Source organism: Euprymna scolopes, chromosome 17, assembly GCF_053919585.1.
Source record: "Euprymna scolopes isolate OS-2025 chromosome 17, ASM5391958v1, whole genome shotgun sequence".
NCBI lineage: Eukaryota > Metazoa > Mollusca > Cephalopoda > Sepiida > Sepiolidae > Euprymna > Euprymna scolopes.
In genome coordinates this window covers 93353127-93374847 of record NC_136498.1, presented here as the reverse complement: position 1 = coordinate 93374847, position 21721 = coordinate 93353127, and the positions used below count along the sequence as shown (strand labels likewise).

The following is a 21721-nucleotide window of genomic DNA, read 5'->3' as shown; positions in this document are numbered from 1 at the left end:
TTAACCGGCTTAGCTTATCTACGTCACAGAACTGTCTAATTCTTTATTCCGACGACAAACACGTGTACACTGAACTATTCTCTCCGTCAAAAAGCCGGTATAATATTAAATCTATCCTTACACACAAGAACACTTCCAGCTACTAATCTGTTTCTGTTTTGTATACACTACTAACGAAGATGACAATTAAAGTTACTTTTTGAATATAGAATGAAACTCTATTTCGTTGTTTCTTATTAACTAAAGTATAAGTATTTTTACATGCACACGCTTATATATGTATGTATGTGTGTATGTGTGTATATATACATATATACACGGATATATGTATGTGTGTGTATAAATGTATGATAAAACAACTATATTCCAAAATCCAAGACATTATTCATCTTAGAATTTATTTATTTCAACATGTCAAAATATCTCTTTTTTACAGCACTTGGTTGGTAGTGCAGAAACAATAAGATTATTATTATTATGTCAATTTTGAATTTTTTCCGCTTTGACTCATCAGAAAAATTGGAACTTTAACTTTAAAAATGAGAAAGAATTGCGAATTATAATATAAAGCCAGAAAAAAAAATCCGAAGAATAGTTGCATCTTATGTGATGATATTGAAGCCATATTTGATTTAATACAAATTTAATGGCTTCTCTATTTTCGATGGATTTGAAAACAAAGTTTCGGTTGCTCTAACTTACGCCCATGTAGAATTGGCAAAATATAAACCCAAATTTTTTCAGTGGACATAGATAAACTATGCAATTTAATGAATCAATTGTATACCTTGAATTGTTGACAATATGTTTTAAGTATTGGCATAAAATAACACAGCGAAAGGACTAATATACCGTAAAACAAATAAACCAAACTAAACATTGTGTTAACTAAACTTGTATTGATTAAACTTGACTTTTTAAACAAAATATGGATCGTTAATCAAGGTTTACTAAGATACTGAAAAATAATGTCGCGTTTCTATAAAGTAAATCACGCCAAAACAATTTGCAGCATTAAACCTAAAACGAATTTCCTCATTGCTTGGACCAAACAAGTTACATGTGCCGGCAGAGAGAAAGTGCCAATCGAATAAGACGAATGAGCTGACTTTTCTCATGTTTTTATTGATTTACATTTCGGATCTAAAAAGGAAACTTTTCCTGATAAAGATCCATCATCTTACATGCACATTTGCCGGCTTTTGGGTCAAATAAAAAATATTTATTTTTTCAATTATTTGTTTGTTTATTCATTATTATGCTTCTGCGTGTGAGATAATGTTGGATTACTGCCTACATGTTCTTTTTTCATTTAAGTTTTAAATGTGAAGAAAAGATGTTAGAACCTTGCACAGAAGAGAATAAAATCGTCGAGCACCTGATCAACTTCGCCTTGAATTTCTGTTGGAGCATTTATTACATCTCATGGAAGTCCATTCTAAAGTGTTAGCATCCTGATTGAGAAAACAACTCTTCTCCGGTTCAACGAAATTGATGGCGAAACAGTTTCTAGTGATCTTTGCGCGCACGCACACACATATATTGATAATTTTATTAATACAGACATGTACAAAAGCAACACTGACATGACGATGTTTCGATCGGTAGTCATTAAAATCAGGTTAGTAGATTTTAATGGCTACCGATTGAAAGATCATGTCAGTATCGCTTTTGTATCAGTAAAAATATTAATAAGATATTTCTATTTACTATACTGAGCACTATTTCATAAGCCGTTTGGAACTATTTGGAATTGACCTTTTGAATACAAAGTAATCTCGATTACAACACACACACACACACACACACACACACACACACACATATATATATATATATATATGAATGATACTTCTAAACAAGAGTTTGCCATCTCTTCTTTGTTTTTGCGTCCGTGTGCACGTAGATGACTCTTCAAATCAGCTTTAGACCTACATCAAAGTTCACAAATCACAAAAATCACAAATGTGGCATAAAAACTTTCCTTCTTGTAAACGTGATCGCATGTTAATATTGTGAATCCTCGAATGCCGTGTCAGGCGACTTTTACATTTGCAGAGACCACACACCTGACAACTTAGCGTTGCCAGGTGTGTTGTGGAAGCTTTCTCATAAGACTGTCGTCCATGTCTTTGATTGTGTGATTTCATATGATAAAAAACAGCTTTTGACAGGAAGTATCTGCTATATACAGTGAACTTTATTTCCTGTTGCAATTTCTTTGACAGTACACTATCATGCGTCTTTCTTAAGACGCGTTTTAAGACAGCAAGCTCTACACGCCGCTCTTTAAAAATCTTACAACTTTCTCTGAAGATTTCGTATGTATCACTAGCACTTTTGATTCATAGTTGAATCATCTCCAGGTGACAAAAACAAAAATTGCAGAGCAAAAGAGAATTTCAAAAACAATTGATAGTGCGTGTAAGAAGTCGTTAAACGTCAAAAGAACAAAACGGTGACATTTCAGAAAAAAACGTTTATAATTTAAACCCGAAAGATCAGATTTAGCATTACGAAATAAATTGTATTTACGGTAAGAATATTAAAATTTTCGCTCATAGGTAATGTTATTTATTTTATGTTTTCAATCTATCATGTATATATATACATATATATATATATATGTGTGTGTCTGTGTGTGTATTATCGTAACAGTCGCTCACCATTGATTTCTCGTTGGTGGCGACCATTGGTCTTCTCTGGAATTTCGGTGCTAAAAACCCTTCCCAAGGTCCCACTCCTCTTTGCCCTCATCTAGCAGAGGCTGTCTAGTGCTTTCTCTCCTCCGTTTGTTCTATTCTTCATGACACGCCTCGCTTATTTGGTGTGACGTCAGTTCTTGGTGAACCACACAAAAAAGGGGAGGGAGAGGTGCAATAGGAGTTAACTTACAATCGTACAGTTTCATTTTTCATGATTTCAGTTCAGATCTTTAGCATTTTCTGTGTCCAGTTTGTGTCCATAGCTCATGTGTGTTGGTCTCCGTATTAAAGGGTTCTCCTTAATATTGCAACCGTTTTCATTTCTGTTATGAGTTGTATCTTATCAGCCATCCCTCTGATTCCAATTTCCCTAATTTTTTTGTATTGTTCCCAACGTTTCTACTATTAGTGGCGTTATCTTGACTTGTTTCATCTTACATATTCTCTTGTAACAATTGATTGAAATTTGGTCACAAAAGTTCTAAATGAGTAAAGCTAACACTTAACCACATATATATATATATATATATATATATATATATATATATATATATATATATATATATATATATTTAAACACGGAAGTGTTTGAATGGTAAGCTTGTCTGGTTTATTTAATCGTAAGATTGATTACAACATTTTTAGATTAAGATAATGCATACTAAGATTAGGGGTTTGCATTATTACATTTTGTACTAAGTATTAGTTATGCAAACTAACAATATTATGAGAAGTGAAATTTACAATTCTTGTTAATGAAATGTTGGTTGGGTTAGTACACAAATTTCTAAACCACTGGCAAATAACAACAACAACAACAACAACAACAACAACAACAACAACAACAAAAACAACAACAACAACAACAACAAAAACAATAATAATAATAATAATAATAATGCATTTATTATTTCATTAATGATTGAGAACTACTTCCTGAGGAACCAAACGGATGCCAAAAAGGAAAAAGAGGAACACATCATCTATTATACATAGACCAAACGATCCTAAAGGCGGTAAAAAGTAGAAAAAGAATTTAGCCATGGCATGGATCGGCTACAAGAAAGTGTATGACGGAATCCCATAACCATGGATAATGAAATGCCTGAGAATGTACAAAATACCAAAAAAATGATCAATTAATAGCACAGGCATGATGATGCCCCCCCCCCACCTAAGGATGTGCACACAATTTTTAAAGGTTGATGTTACAGGTTAAGGCATAGTCTATGTATATATCATCTCCTACAGCTATTGGACCGATCATGACCAAACCATGGCATAATGATAGTTTCCCACCTAGGGATGCTGCACACCATTTAAGATAAAGGCCAAGGTCATAGCCTATGTATATATACTCTCATTTAACCCACACCACTGAACCGATTATGACCAAACCTGACATGATAATGCGGGTACCCGAGTATACAGCAAAGTCCCGCAGGTATCTTTTCTAGTATATATATATATATATATATATATATATATATATATATATATATATATATATATATATATATATATATGTGTGTGTGTGTGTGTGTGTGTGTGTGTGTGTGTGTGTGTGTGTGTGTACACTACACTTTCATTTGACTATGTAAAATTTAGTGAATTTTCTAAACGAATAAATGAAAATTAGCAGATAACGAAGGCTTACCTGCATGAAAGATAACCAGTTGGCTACAGACCCGTCTTCAAAATTGCTGATGGTATCCGCTAGGATGAGTCGTACCGTTCCGAGCATGCGCAGAAGTACATACACTAATGGGATATAACGCAGTTGTCGATTCGCCACCTGAATAGTGGTATCGTCATCATCATCATCTAGAGCGTCAGTGTATCTATTGTTTCTCTGGAAAAGAAAAGCATTCGTATAATCTAAAGGAAGATAAAAAAGACAAACAAACAAAAAACGCTCAACCCCCTTTTTGTCGAAATTTCAACTAAGGATTATTTTAATCGTAACACTGTGAAAATCGTGACATTAATATACAAAAATATTTTATGTTTTTTATAGTGTATTTTGAATTATATTGATATACTTTAGTAAAAGATTTGATATCATTCTTTTGCATTGCATTTTGACAATCGAAGTCGACGTCTGCAATAAACGTGAGTTTTTTTTTTTAACTTTTAAGCTTTAGAATGATGTCCTTTTCTACTGCAACTGCCATCATTGCAGAACTTGCTAACTCAGACATTATATCCGTTGAAGAACTGGTGAAAACAAATATGTCTGAGTAAAAAAAAAATACTTGAAAATTTTGTTTTATAGAATGAAACACACTTCTAAAACATGTTTTAGACGCATTTGATTATGTTAGAGCGAAGTACATTCATGCTTCAACATTACATTAGCATTTTATAACAGTGGAGTTATTTGAATTTCATTATTAAAACAATATAACCAAATTTAGCCTTTTGTTTTGATAATGAATTAAAATAGATAGTTATAGTCTTACAAACCGTTCTTTTATGGGTTAGCCGGTCAAAATAATTTTTGAAGTGGATCAAAAATGAGTCAAAATTGAAAAAAAATCGTTATACATTTTGTACATTAATGTTTTTTTGATTTTATATTTTTGATCAGTTCATATGCATGTCATGTTAGTACAGTGGTAACGTCACCAGCTTTATATGCTACAGTTTTGCTTCCGCTTTCAATTCTAGATGATGGCACTCAAATACTTTACTTTTTACTTTTGAAATCACGACACTATAATAATACATGCGAAATCTGGACAAATTAAAATATCATATTTAAGCGTATTTTAAGCCCGGGAAAAGCCCACCCCTCCCGCTAGTATAATATATACATATATATATATATATATATATATATATATATATATATATATATATATATATATATATATATATATACGGATTAGGATGATTTTCAATAACCAAGATATTAGGTTAATGAGAAAGTTGTTGCGGAATTTTTTATTTTGATTTCAAATGATGTATTTTCAAATAAGTTTTCATTATAATTCTTTAGCTTTATAATCATTTTAAACAGCACTGTTCGTTCTATCTAATTGTTTAAATTACAATCATTTTAAAACAATTATATCTTCTTTTCAGAACGTTGAATAAAAGATGAAAAAAAAGCAAATTCACGCAATTTTCTTATTTCAATTCAAGCTAGGCTGAAAAGCAGCTGAAACAGCTTGTGATATCAACAAAACTTGTGGCCCAGGAACCGCTATTGAACGCACAGTTCAGTGGTAGTTTAAGAAATTTCGTGGCGGCGACGGGAATCTTGAAGATGGTGAGCGTTGTGGTCGGTGATCGGATGTTGACAACGCTCAATTAGAAGCCTTAGTCGAGCCAATCCACGCACAACTGTTGGAGAACTTGCTTCTAAATTAGATGTAACGTATACGATGATTTCCAACCACTTGAGAGTGATTGGAAAGACAAAAACATCTTGATAAATGGTTGCTTCACAAATTGAATAACCGAAAGAAACACTGTTAGGAAATGTCATCTTCCATTTTTTTAAGCAATAAGAACGACCCGTTTCTCGACGCGGTTGTGAATTGCGATTAAAAGTGGGTTCTTTACGACAACCAGCAATGCTCAGCTCAGTGGTTAGACGCCGACAAGGCTCCGCAACACTCTCGAAACCAGAGTTACACGAAAAGAAGGTCATGCTGTTTGGTGGTCTGCGACCGGTCTCATCCATTACAGTTTTTTGAATGCAGGCGAAATCATTACGGCGGAGAAATACTGTCAACAAATGGATAAAATGCGTAAAAAACTTCGACAACAACACCCAGCATTAATCAACAGAAAAGGCCGAATTCTCGTCCACGGCAATGCCCGACCGCACTTTGCTAGCACAACTCTGCAGAAGTTGAACGAATTGGGCAACGAAATTCTATTTCGTCTGTCACACTCTCTAGACCTACTTTTTCAAGCATCTCTAAAACGTTCTGCGTGAGAAATGCTTCAAAAACTTAGACGATATTAAAAACGTTTTCAGCGACATTATCACCACCAGAACGCAAGATTTTTTTTTTATGTTACTGGCACAAATACACTTGTGTTACGTTGGAAAAAGTGTGTTGATTCTGATGATTTGTTCGAGCCAAGATATGTTCATCTGAATTTAAAAGTTTAAAAAACCGCAAGAACTTTATTGTCAATCTTTTTTTTTTTTGTAAATGCTTATATTTGTATGGTTTTACAACACGTAAAGAAAAATACAGTCTTTACTTTTCAAACACTGTTCATCTTGATTTAATTATTAATATAAGCATACTTGTCTAAAGTAAAAACGAAGAATGATGAAAATAAGCACGGAAAAATATACAAAACTCATATTGAAGAAGATTATTAGAGAAATATTCTCCACCAAGCATAGATTATCACATAGGTCTATTTTCAAGCCGACATTTTGGAATCGACAAGTAGAGATAACATTCTCTCTCTCTCTCACACACACACACACACACACACACACACACACACACACACACACACACACACATACATATATATATTCCAAATTGAATGTGAAATGAACAAAGTAGAGAGTGGTTTTTGTTATAAGCATTTACTTCATTTAGTCTACGTGTCACTGTTACGTTAGCCAATCAAAACTGAGGTGATGAATTCGACCGCGGCCCACTTATGAACATGTTTCCAGCATAACAGTAATCGGCATCTAAGCCCCAGTAATAAATACATCGTAAATTAAGATGTGTTTTTCACTAATACATTCGCTTTTATTTGTATGAATTTTCAATGAGTTCATTGGAATAATTGTATTTATTAGTTTATATTTATTGCACCGAGACGCAAGAAATTATTGCATTTTAAATGAGTTGGTACCGCTCGTATAGTTTGACATAGATATGTACGTAAGTGTGTACGTCTTTTTGTTTCAGAATGGTGGTATTAGTATGTAGCTTATTTCCATGCTTCTTTTTCTTTGTTTCGACTTGTCACGAAAATAACCCCTGGAGTCGATTACTCAAGAACACGCAGACGATTCGAGTTCAATTAGGTTGGACAATTCTCATAATTGGTTAGCGCTGACGTCCAGGGCATATACATCCACGTGGTTTAACCTGCGGGTTTTTCTGATGTGTAGCGGCACTCGAACAAAATATTTGTAGCAACTAAAGAATGCCGGAAGGAAGATATTTTTTAGGAGAAGGACTTGTCTGTCATTATCATGATCACATTAAAACCGAGAGAAAAACGTCGCAATTACCATCCTGCCTGGAGATCGATAACACCAAAGAGAATATTTTTGATTGATTACCACCGGATCAAGTATCAAGTTGTTAGAATTTAATAAATTCTATTTATATTTACTAACATATATGACTCTCTCATCACAAACACGCACATATTGTTTTATTTATTTATATACTAGCCTGGGTGCCCGGCGTTGCCTGGGTGTTTCGAAGTGTGTGTTGAGCAAAAAAAAAAAGTGTAGGCAGACAGGATCGAAATCGTACCGCGAAGGAGGCAGAGAATGTGAAAAAAACCCTGACGTCTTTGATGTTGCGCCCATCGCGAAACCGGAAGTGATGTAAGTTTCAATTAAGACTAGACAACCGAAAAGATGGGATGACTTCGAAAATATCGGCGAAAAAAGCGACCCCTCCCTGTAGAAAAGATCCCAGTTTAAGGTGAAGGTATTAATGTTTTTGGTCAATTTTTCGATATTTGTCGTCCGAAGGGCCGACTTCAAAATGATAGCGATCCCGTGAAAATCCGTCGCGTCTGTCGAAAGTTTTAGGCAGACATACATACATACATTTAAACAGACAGGTGAGATTTATATTATAGACTAGCCTGGGTGTCCGGCGTGGCCCGGGTGTTTGAAGGTAAAAAAAAAAAAAGAGTGTTACTAGGCAGGCAGTCTCGAACTTGTACCGCGAAGGAGGGGGACCCCCCCAAACCTGTTTGCGCCCATCGCGACACCGGAAGTGACGTAGGTTTCAATTAAGTATAGTTAATCGAAAAGAGGGGATAACTTTCGAAAATCTATTTATATAAAAGCGAAAATGTATGTATGTATGTATTATGTATGTGTGTCTTCGCTTTTTCTGTTGTCAACAAAAAGTTTTTTTCAGCGAAGCGGTCGCTCGCTTTACAACTTTTAAAAACTTTTTATATCACATATAAATCGTAATATCTTACAGTTAACAACGAAGCTCGCCTGTCTATTTAATTTGCTTTATTTCGGGAAGATAAATATTCAACATTTGTCGCTCGCCGCATGTGGGTTAGTCTTTTTCCTATAACATCTTGGGGGAAAAAAAGCGTTCAGCAGTAAATGAAGGTACCATCCCGCAGTCAAACTTGACCTCGTTAACTCATTAAAACGGGCACCTGCTAAATCCAAGTAATTAAATAAATTCAAACGTGTTTCCGTTAGCATCTCGCGGTGGGGTAATGGTTAACGTCACACGTTAATTTTTTTCACACTTTAATTTGCAACTTTGACTCAACGGTTCGGGTTCGATCCTCATACTTACTTTTTTTAACCCCCCCGGAGTTTCCACACACACCTACAAACACCCGGGCAACGCCGGGTACCCCTCGCTAGTATTGACGAAAAAAGCAACCCATCCTTGTAGAAAGGTGCCCAGTTGAGGGTGAAGGAATTAATGTTTTTGGCAAATTTTTCGATATTTGTCGTCCGAAGGTTCGACTTCAGAGCAATACCGATCTCGTTTATTTCTTGTTTTTATTTATTGATTTATGTGTTTGCTTATTTATTTCAATATAATATACGTCTACATGATCAAATTAATATTCTGTAAACAAGTATACAGTCTTGTGCATATAATTTAAATAATGGTGATATCGTAGGAGTTATATTTTTCACTCTTACGTTTCCGAAGTAGATAGACAAACTTATTGTTTCTATATATAAATTTAAGTTCGATGATTGTCATTTTTTTATTTAAGTTCTTTATCTCTTTCTCAATACTAGAATATATAATATATTTGTCAGTTATATGCTTCGTTATAGAGATAGGTTTTAAAAACCATTTACATGCAAACAGATATAATAGCATAGATATATCTGCATTGGTAGAACATGCCGTTTACGGAAACCATCTAATTGGAGTACGTAGTTATTATTTGAAATCAATTATGTGCCTGGTTTCCTCATACAACGCTGTTTTACGATAATCCTTCTCATAGGTATATATCAGCACTTTATTTATAAATATGTTAGCCATTTAGATGATTTTTGTTAATTGTTTTCGAGTGTTTTATTAGTAAGTATGCAAAGTGCATGCACCTATTGTGTTTTCATTCGTATAAGACAGTAGACAAATAGTGATGTGGGGTAGCGAGGGGGTGGCTCCTTCCTTCATTAAGCTAAGTTATTTATGTCAGCCCATTCTTCTACGTTTTTTCAGTAAGTATAGTTATTTAGTAGAGGTGTGTCGGTTTTTAGTTAGTATACTTATTAGTTTGTAGTGTATCAGGGCCACTTTGCTTCCTTTCGACTCTCCCCTTGATTCGTTTATTAATTAATAAAGATATTGGGAATGAGGGATTATGTATTGTAGTATTGCTACCATGATGCCAATAGGCATTTATTTTTATATCTTATTTTAAGCATAGCCTCCAAAGTACATGCAGCTCATAGCCGATTCTGCTTTAACATTTAATAATTTTTCTCTGTCCTTAAATCTAATAATTTCAAGCTTCTCCGCTAAACATAAATAACAGGGTAAAGTTAGTGGTTTTAGCTTTCTCAAGAATTTCCCATTCGAATGAAGGTGTCTTGTTCGCTTTGATTAAATTTCAGTAGAGCATCAAGAGTGAGATATCTGTAGCATACGCTTTATTATTCATTGACGGGGTATGCCCGTAGAATCTGTTTTAAAAAGTCATTTAGGTATTACCTATGTAGAATTTTTATATTTCTCGGTTTTCTGTGGTGCACATTTTATTTGGTATACTAGCAAAGATGTGAGGCAATTATTACTTAGCGGACATTCAGTTGGTTTTTGGCAGTTGAGGCCATTCTGTTACCGTTATTATTAGCGTACGTAGTTGTATTATTCCTCCTCAATATTTTATTATTGTGCTTTTTTACGATTCTTTCCAGGTTTTAAGTACAGCTATAGCGTAGGTTTAATGTGTCTTGTTAAAGATTCTATGCTATGTACTACCTAATAGGAAGTGTTTTTTATATAAAATGTAGAAACCTATTCCTAAGTTTTGTTTTTACCATTAGGTTGAAGGGGAGCATATTATTTGTCTGCCTAGATTACTAGATATAGTCGTATATATATATATATATATATATATATATATATATATATATATATATATATATATATATATATATTGTTTCTATTGTTTTTATATACAAAGCGAATTGAACATATATTCTTGTTTCAGTAACGTTTCGTTTCTTGGTCTGAAAGAGTGGGTCCGTTTAAAATAGGACTCCTCATAAACATATATGCCCATATATAATCAATAATGTTTGTATAATAAACAAACAATATACCTGCTTTGTCCTCCATTGAGCATTCTTCAATAATCACGCGGATTTCATTGGTTTTACATCTAAGAAATCAATCTATAAAACAATTATATATATATATATATATATGTGTGTGTGTGTGTGTGTGTGTGTGTGTGTGCGTGCGCGCGCGTGTATGTGTACGTCAGTAATGAGCAACAAAATGTACTTATTGTCAATAGCACAATGGTTCTAAGCACTAACCGTGAAATTTCACTCCTGGCTTATTTAAACGTTTGCCTGTCTAGCGAGACTAAAGAAGAGATATGATTCAGCGAAAATGTTCGTCTTTTGATGACTTATACTACATAGAGTCTGTGTTCCTAATAGTTCCTGATAATGCTGGCTGAAGAAGACGTAGAAGAAGTAGAAGAAAAAGAAGAAAAATGAGTGAGAGAGGGGATAACAAAAAACAAAGTTTAATATACTTTATAAATTAACTGTAATCTTAGTAATTATAAAGACAATGAACCCTTGCGAGATAGTATCGAAAATTGCCTGATGAATATACTCGGTGAATTGAGTGAAAGACAGATACAAAATACGAAAGTTGTAGACAGGATGAAGTAAATACGTGCATATATGAATTTATTTGTAAGTCCAAAAAGAAGAAACATCATTGTAAATATAAGCTTCTTATACCTTGGTAAGTCTCATCTTAAGAATCTTTCAATATGCATATATATATATATATATATATATATATATATATATATATATATATATATATATATATATATACACACGCATATGTATACATATATATATACATATATACATATAAAATATACATATACATAAATATATATGCACATATGTATACACATATATATACATATATATACACATATACACACATATATACACATAAATACATATATATATACATATATATGCATACATATACATATATACACACATATATATATACATGTATAAACACACATATATATACATATATACATATATATATATACATATACATATGCATAAACATATACATATACACATATACATACACACATTATATATATATATATATATATATGCATAAGATTATTACATCATAAATCGTTTTCCGACTACTACTACTACTGGAACTCACCCTGTCAGCTCAACCAAATCTTATACATTCCTGATGATATTTTAACGAAAAACGAAAAGCACCAAAATCGCTACATGCAAGTCTAACTATGGGATATTTATTTATGCATTTGATTTGTGCAAAAAAAAACATCAGAAAATTTGAAAAAAAAAACATGCATAATTAAACAAAAGCTCTCTATTGTATTTAACGATGTTTTTTTTAAATGCTACCTAAATATATATATACACATATATACATATACATATAAATACATATATTATACGTACCTGTATGGATACATATATATATATGCATATATACATATTTTCATGAAAAAGATATCTGCCTCAACAGAAAAATGTTCAACAAAATGTTTACCTGGGAAATTATTTTAAGCTATGAAAAGGAAGATACTAGAATTAAAAAGAAATAATATTTTATTTACACTCAATCAGATGTGCCTTATGCACTAATAAAAATGTAATTGGCATTTTGTTACACTTTTTAAGATTTTAAATATTTATAAATTTTCTCATTATAAAAAACGATTATTATATTGATTAATATTATATGAATTGCATATAAAACATTAGAAGAAAATTTTTAAATCATCCAATTATATCAATAAATATTGTAAAATTTTGTAAATACATTTTGTAAAAAATGATTATTTATTAAATTGATTTTAATTTTTTGTAATTAAAAAACGATTGAAATATTTTAAATCATTAAATTGCCAATATATTTTCATATAAAAAAGTATTATTGGATCCTTTTTAAATTGCAAAACAAAACGATAATGAAAAAATTAAAAACGACAAATAATTAATAATTTTTGTCATTATAAAAAATTTCTTCACATGCTACAGACATAATGTATGTATGATTGATTATGAAGTAAAACATGTTTTCTTAGCAATATTAATAAAGCAATCGTTTTTTATGACAAAATTGAATAAATTCGCTGATTTTGGATTTTTTTAATGTTGTTTTTCTTTTACAAATTAAAATTAATCTAATAAACTTATTTCTATTATGACAAATTTTATTGATAATTTACTGATTTTAGATTTTTCTTATAATTTAAAATTTTTCTTCTAATGTTTTATATGCAATTCATTTCATTTCTTCTGTCAAAAAATTATAATCAATATAATAATCGTTTTTTATAATGAGAAAATTTATAAATATTTAAAATCTTAAAAAGTGCAACAAAATGCCAATTACATTTTTATTAGTGCATAAGACACATCTGATTGAGTGTAAATAAAATATTATTTCTTTTTAATTCTAGTATCTTACTTTTAATAGTTTAATATTAATAGTGTTCGGTAAAATAAATTTCAAGGTAAACATCTTGTTGAACATTTTTCTGTTGAGGCAGACATCTTTTTTAAGAAAATACCTAACTTTTTAAAATTATATTTATCAACAACATTAACAACAATAGAAATAATATCATTATATTTATTCATAAAACGTGCTAAGGATCACATGAAAAGTATCACATAATGGAATATTTAAAAAAAATATTAAACATTTCTGAGTGTAAATGGTTCATAGGAGTGCCATCGTTCGCCTGCGGGGATTCAGTTACAAACCCATACTATAATGAGGTAGTGGTGGAATTTTAAGGGAGAAGGCCATCACTAATATTTTTCTATTTCTATTGGATATATGACCTGATTTTTCTCAATTATTTGTTTCTTTTATATTTTTCAAAGGAAATGCCAATATTGTTGGACATTTTGGAATGAAAATTGAAATTATGTTAAATATTAATGCCACTGATAATATTCCACTTATTATTATTATTATTATTATTATTATTATTATTCCTAACAATTCAAGTATAATGCCCAAAATAAACTTTAATAAAAGTGTGCACAATAGCTGTTTTTACATTGAAATTTATGCAATATTTTTTGTATTGAAATTCATGGTCCTCTTGCATAATTTGACCCGAATTCTCGTAATTTCCCATCAAGCCCGGCAATCATCAGTGTCAGCCGGGCGTTGTTCAAATGTTGAAACGCTTATTCGACTTTAAAAAGTTATTTTTTTTTATGTTTTTAGTAATTTTGTAATTTATGATTAGTTATTTTTAATGATTTATTTATTTTTAAATTGTTTTTTTTTTTGTACTTCAATTTCTGGGAGTTTGATTAGCCAATAAAAAAGCGATATATAAATGAAAGCAGACGACATTCGAATTGGAAGAAATCGACTGAACCCCCCCCCCCAAAGAAAAACTGACAAACAACTATATTTTCAGACTCGCCAAACAGAAAAAAAAACGCAGGCAAGGAAATAAATCTGTGCATGCTAGAAAAACAACGAACCACGTCGAGAGGATGTGGAAGGAAGCAAAACAGCATAACAAGTAAGAATGCGGGACCAGCCGGGAGCTTCTGGGTACATATTTACTTGAATTTATGTGGAGACAAAAATTTGGAAACGATCCTTTTGTCTCCATCATAAATCACATTTCCGAAAGCTACCCGGTTGGGAGGCTTCCTTCCATTCCCCTCTACCCCATCACCTCTCTCTTTGTTGTCGATGGCCGATCAACAGTCGACCGAAGTAAAAGATTCCTAATGAAATATCCTCATCTCAAGTTCTTCCGCCGGCAATTAACAACCGTTTAAAAAAGCATTTTTAAATGAATTAAAAAAAAAATCACTATTTCTTGAAAAAAAAAAACAAACAAACAAACAAAAAACATGTTTTTCTATTTCTTTGTAATCCCCCACCTAAATAAACAATTTAAAAAAATAAATAAAAAAACAAGAAAAAAATACGGTTAAAGAAAAACAAAAAAATTGTACTTACACTTGTACTTACTAATCACTTATACGATTAAACAACCTTTCTTGAAGATAACATTTTTTAAATAACTTGCTGTTGATGAATATTTTGCAATAAATAAATAAATAAATAAATACTAAAATAAATTAAATAAACATATTTGCTTTTTTCAAGGTAGTTTTTTTTTATTTTTGATAATTTGCATTTGTATTTTTTTTTCGGTTTGTTTTGCTTTTTCCTTAGTCTGTGCCTCTTATGCCGCTCGGCTGTCACCGATGATTGCTGGTCTCGCCCGATGCGGGCTTGACGGGAAATCACGAGAATTCAGGTCAAATTATGCAAGAGTACCGAATTCATAATTTCAGAATTAATTCGCTGAGGATTGCAATGTTCAAATATAAATCTATTTATTTGAAAACACAAATATTTCATTGCAGTAGGGAAAGTTCTAGTGACTTTTTCAAGTGCTCAGTATTTTACTGACATTCATTACAATGTTCCAGAATTAAAAAGTCAGTTTTGAGCAAACTTTTGAATTGTTTGAGTGTAAATAGTTTTTTTAAACTCTAGTATCTTCTTTTTTAATGTGTAATATTGATCAATAGTTTCAGTAAAATAATTTTCCGTTTAAACATTTTATTGAACATTTATCTGTTGAAGCAAAAACCTTTATTCCAATTGAGTTATAATGATTCAACGGTGCCATTGTTTGCCTGCAGGGATGCAATTACAACCCCATGCCACGCCGAGGTGATGGTTGAATGTTAAAGGAGAAAGCCACCACTATTTTTTTTCTATTTAGATTGGATATATGACTTGCTTTTGTCAAATTTTTATTTCCTTCATAATTAAAAAAAAAAAAAAATGCCAACAATGTTGGACATTTCAGAAGGAAAATTGACATTAGAAATGTTGGTGTGACTGACAATATTTCACTTGTTATTATTATTTCTAACAATGCAAGTATAATGCCCAAAATCGATTTTATTCAATGTGTGCAGAATAGCTGATTTTACTTTGAAATTTGGGCCAGAAATATATTTTTTATTCAAATTTTCATCCCAAACAAGGCACAATGTCACTTTGAAGTAGGGGGCTACTATCAGAGACATATGTTGCAGGGGTATTGTGAAGGGAGATGAATGGAAAGATGTCTGTTCACATTACACTTGAACTTCTGCATGTCAGTACAGTTGGGAAAGCAGAATCCCGGAAGCGAGTTCCAAAGTCTAGCAGTTCTGGGTAAAGAAACTATTGGAGTAGAAGGCTTTCTTACACCTAGGGATCTCTATTGTGAAGGGGTGGGATTTAGCTGTTTGTCGGGTTTGTCAGGAGTGTTGGCATCAAGGGAGTACAAGTGCTTGTAGTTTGTCAAAAAATTCACCATTAAAATAGAACAGGCAGAGGAATGAAACATCTCGTCGATGGGACAGATACTGAAGCCTAGATGACAGTTCACGACCTATCAGGTTGGTGACTCTCTTTTGAACCCTGTCAATACGTGAGAGACAAGTAGCAGATGCACCAGCTCAAATGTGACAACAGTACTCCATACATGGGCGAATGGTGGCCTTAAAGAGGTACAGGATACTTTCAGGAGTAAGTAGTTTTCTAGTGCAGTAGAAAGAGCTCACCTTCTTCGCAGCAGCCTTGACAATGCTCTCAATGTATCTATTGATGTTCCCTGTAAACAGTAGGCCGAGGAGTTTAAAGGAAGTACTTTCGAGTAATGTATTCTTGGCCATTGCTATTGGTGGTAGAGAAGGTTTCTTGTAGTTATTGAAGTAAACAAGCTTAGTCTTGGTAGCATTGAATGTGACCCTCCATTTTTGTCCCCATTCCACTACAGATTGGAGGTCATCCTCTAGTGTTTCTGCTATTTCCTTGGATATGTGTTCATTTGTTTTCCCCTCGTGCCTGCTATAGAATGTGGTGTCATCAGCAAATATACCCATCTCAGAAACAATTTTGTCAGGGAAGTCATTTATGAATATCAAGAATAATAAAGGTCTAAGGATAGACCCCCTGAGGTACTCCCGCATTTATATCTTATTATTTAGATCTACGACCATAAAGGACAGTCTGGATTTTTCTCTTAAGAAGGATTTAATTACATTATGTATTCTTCCAGTGATACTATATGATCTAATTTTTCTTAAAAGAACATCGTGCCATACCCTGTCAAAAGCCTTAGATATATCAAGGGCTACCACTCTACCTTCCCCTATTTTGTCCAGTGAATGGTATATATGTTGAGAGATTACAGTTATGATATCTGCTCTGAACGGGCTTGCCTAAATCCATATTGATTGTCGCTCAGGAGTTTAGCAGCTGTAAGGTGATGGACTAGAGCTTGATTATTTAAGGACTCAAATATTTTGGCGAAAAGCGGGAGAATGCTAATAGGGCGATAATTTAATGGATCAGTTCTTTCGCCAGAATTCTTGAAAACTAGTACCACAAAAGCGGGTTTCCAGCAGTCAGGAAAGCAAGATTCATTGAGGCATTTGTTGTAAAGTTTGGAGAGAACTGGAGCAACCTCAGTGAAGCATTTTTTTAATAGCACAGCCAGGATGAGATCGCACCACGTGCTTTTGAAGTGTCTAGGTTTGTTATGATACTTTGTACCTGCGAAGGGGTGATTTTCAAATCATCTAGTGTGGCGCCTGTCTACAAAGGAAAGTCATGGAGGGAATGGTGTTCCGGGTCCAATGTGGAGTTAGAGGCAAACCTACTGGCAAGCAGGTTAACCTTCGCGGTTGTCGTGCAAACAACCTCATGATTATTTGATAGTGAGATAATCATTGACTGCCCATTATTTACTACGCTGTTGTAGACTTTCCAAAAATCACGGGTTCTTAATTTCTGTGCTTCAATGCGTTTTCTGATTGTTTCAGTGCATTCTGGCTTAGCTGTCGCTATTTGTCTCTTACAATTACTTCTAGCGTCTATGTACTTCTGTCTGTTTAAACTGAACTTATGTCAGTTGAATCTGCGGTACGCATGCTGCCTTTGAGCAATGGCAGCTGCACAAGTAGAAGTAAATCATTGGGGAGAGTGGGCCTTGCTATAGAATTTCCGTGTGGGAACATGCACTTCAATTGTTGTTTTGAACCAGTCAGTGGTTTCATTTGCGCACTGTTCAGCTGGAAGAGAAAAGATATTTCCCTATTGGGCAACTTTAATAGTATTTTCAAGTTTAATTACAGTTTTACGATTTTTTTATTAAATTTTTAGGTGAAAGTACAGAATAGATATACAGCACCCTCCCGTCCTATGTTTTATCTGTTTTTTTTTGTTTGTTTGTTTGTTTTTTGTGTAGGAGATGGACAATTTTTGCCGGAGTGTTAACAGGAAAATTGGTGAAAAAAAACTACTTTTTTTTGGGGGGGGGGGGGGCTGGATTTAATAAACAAACAAAATGAAAACAAAACAAAACAAAAATTTTGTGCTTATGCACTTATGTTACCAATATCTTTTTTTAATAGTTTAAGTGCCCACCCCAATGTTTGGAGAGTTTTTAAATATTTGGGACTTGTGCCCATACCCCCACCCGGCACCAAAATTGAAAAATGTTGACAGTTACAAGTCCGCGGCCACTGAAATTTTGACCCTATCCAGCCAGGTCACCCGGTCACATATATATTATGGACACTAAGTAGAACCCCCCCACTCCCGCTAATAAATACAGTAGCTGATAGGGATTTTACATGTACTTTCACCTAACAATTTAATAAGAACAGGTATCGTAAAATTTTAATTAAACTTGAAAATACTATTTAAAAATAGCACGGATCAATAAGTGCACTAGCACCAAATAACATTTTACTGTGTTTCGATCTACAACATTCCATGAGAGGTACAGGTACGTACACGCTAAACCTTTTTGTTTATCGCCACAAGTGTTAATTTTGACTTTCACCAATTTTCCTTTAAAAAACAATTCACACATTGTGAGAGGCACTTAAACCATTAAAAAAAATAACGGTAACATAAGTGCATAAGCACCAATTTTTTTTTTTTATTATTATTTTGCCTTGCTTTCATTTTGTTTGTTTGTTAAAGTTTTAAAAAAAATACTGCAGGTATCGTAAAACTTTAATTAAACTTGAAAATAATATTCATCAATTTTCCTGTTAATAATTACTTTGAATAATGACTTTTGAAAACTAACCCGAAAGTTAAGGGGCTCCTTTTTTCTATAAAAGAGGAAAAAAAATAAACACAAACAAAAAAAAGTTTTCTTGACAAAATGTAATGAAAAAAAAATATAAGTAATTTGTGCACTTATGTATTTTCTGTAGGCAGCAGGATATCGCACACAAAACAAATATCAACTTAATTACGGAGTTTATACTTGCTGGCGCAATAATAATCTGCTTTTTTTTTCTGTTCCCACCTTTAACTTTGCTCATTCGGTATAACCCGGCAGTTTCTGCCGGGCAGTGTCGAGCAAGACTCACAGAAAAACGGGCTTTAAACTGCAGAAAAACTATTTTTTCGATGTAAATAAAAAAAAAAAAACGAAGTTTAAATCTATTTTTTTATATAGATATGTGAGGTACTTGTTTTTTTTTTTGTTTTTTGTTTTTTGTTTTTTTTTGCGCACATATGGAAGCGTTATCTCCATCTTTAATGCTTTGATAAATGTTTACTTTAACTACAACAGAACACCTGCCAACACCGACCAATAAAAGTTGGTTTTGGATAGGTATTCGGTATCGCTGAAAACGAATCTGATATTCAAACCCGTCGCAAATTTACGGTTTGCATGGTATTAACCCCTGGACCCTCGCACTATTTTGTGCCATCTCACCGCCGTCGTTTTCGCTATTCTTACATGATGCATTCGAACGTGCACGCGCGTAGTAAAAGTAAAAGGACTTGTCACATCGCGGAAGAATTTTTTAGCAGACATTCAAAATAACAGGTTTTGATGTTTTTTAATTGATCCAAAAAAATAAGTTTTCACGAGCGGTTTACAAAAACATTTTTTGTTTTTCGTTCCTAATGTGTGTGTGTTTTTTAAAGTTTTTTTTTTATTTTTAGGGAAATGGGTATTAAATTATAGAACATGTACAACTTTTAACAGGTGTTTCTGCAGTTTAATTTACCATTTTTCTGTAAGTAACGCCTCCCCAATTTTACTAATGAGATGATTTTTTTTATTTCATGGAAAATATGTCCTGTCATTTAAAATGTCCGCCATGTATTCATAAACCTTGTGAAAGGTCACGTGACTACGCGCATTTCAATAAGAACTCAACTGTACACGCGTAGCGTTAACGAATACGGTAACATGGCGCAAAATAGTGCGAGGGTCTAGGAGTTAATACCATGCAAACAGTAAATTTACGGCGGGTTTGATTATCAGATTCGTTGTCAGAGACCCCGAAAACCGTTACATAACCAAATTGCAATGATTAGTAGTCTGTTCTAGTTAAAAAAAACATTTACCAATGTTTTATTTTATTTACACATTACACAAGATTAGTATTTTGTAAATTGTATAATATGTGTGTGTGTGTGTGTGTGTGTGTGTGTGTGTGTTAATATCGCTAGGAACGGGGGGGAAGGAAACGAAAGAAAAGTGAAAAAATAATAAATAAATAAATATCAGTACGGATAGCGACCCTCTTCCTACGCCTACAAATCTAAGGCACACACACAAACACACAGCTAGCCACCGATTTCTCCCTACGTCGCACATAAAATCTTTAACACATTGCCTTTTTGCTTCTCTCTGCCTCTCTCTGCCTCTCTCTCTCTTACTCTCTCTCTCTCTCTCTCTCTCTCTCTCTAGTAGTAGTAGTAATAATAGAGCCAGCACACAGTTATTAAATGTTATGTATTTCTCCCTACGTCGCATATAACATTTTTAACACCTTGCCTTTTTTCATCGCTCACCTCTCTCTCTCTCTCTCTCTCTCTCTCTCTCTCTCTCTCTCTCGCTCTCTCTCCCTTTTTCTCCCCCCCTCTCTCTCTAGTAGTAGTAGTAATAGTATTAGTAATAGTGCCAGCACACAGTTATTAAATGTTATGTATTTCTCCCAACGTCGCATATAACATCTTTAACACCTTTCCTCGCTTCACCCCCCTCTCTCTCTCTCTAGCAATAGTGGTAATAATAGTGAAGCAGACAGTTATTAAATGCGCTTGGAAAACTCTTAAGAAATTTATTTGTAAGAAAGACTTTTTTAATCGATATTAAATTATATAAAATAATATCTTAAATGAAACAGAAGAACATGGAGATTATGTTTATCAGTAATCCGAAGAAATTCATTAAATATTTGGCGAGAAATTAAAAAATTTGTTTTTTCAAGCAGTACCTACGCCATCATTAGGCAATAGTAGTCTGCAAGTATTTTGTTTGTCGAGCAGTGACTTGCTCGACTAATATACATATATATATATATATATATATATATATATATATATATATATATGTATAGATACATATATATACATAAATATAAGTATCTGTATATATATATACATATATAGGCATATACATATATATATATACATATACATATATATGCATATACACTTATATATATACATATATATGTATATATATAATGTATATATATACAT

General features: G+C 32.9%; 1 protein-coding gene across 1 annotated transcript in view; it reads right to left on the bottom strand.

Moving 5' to 3' along the window:
• Window positions 1-21721, bottom strand: part of LOC145296845 (G-protein coupled receptor 157-like) — a 375495-nt gene that overhangs the window by 67435 nt on the left and 286339 nt on the right. Inside the window, exon 4 of the mRNA XM_080142968.1 lies at window positions 4363-4557. Coding sequence (XP_079999094.1) covers window positions 4363-4557 — 195 coding nt within the window. The remainder of the gene's footprint in view (window positions 1-4362; window positions 4558-21721) is intronic.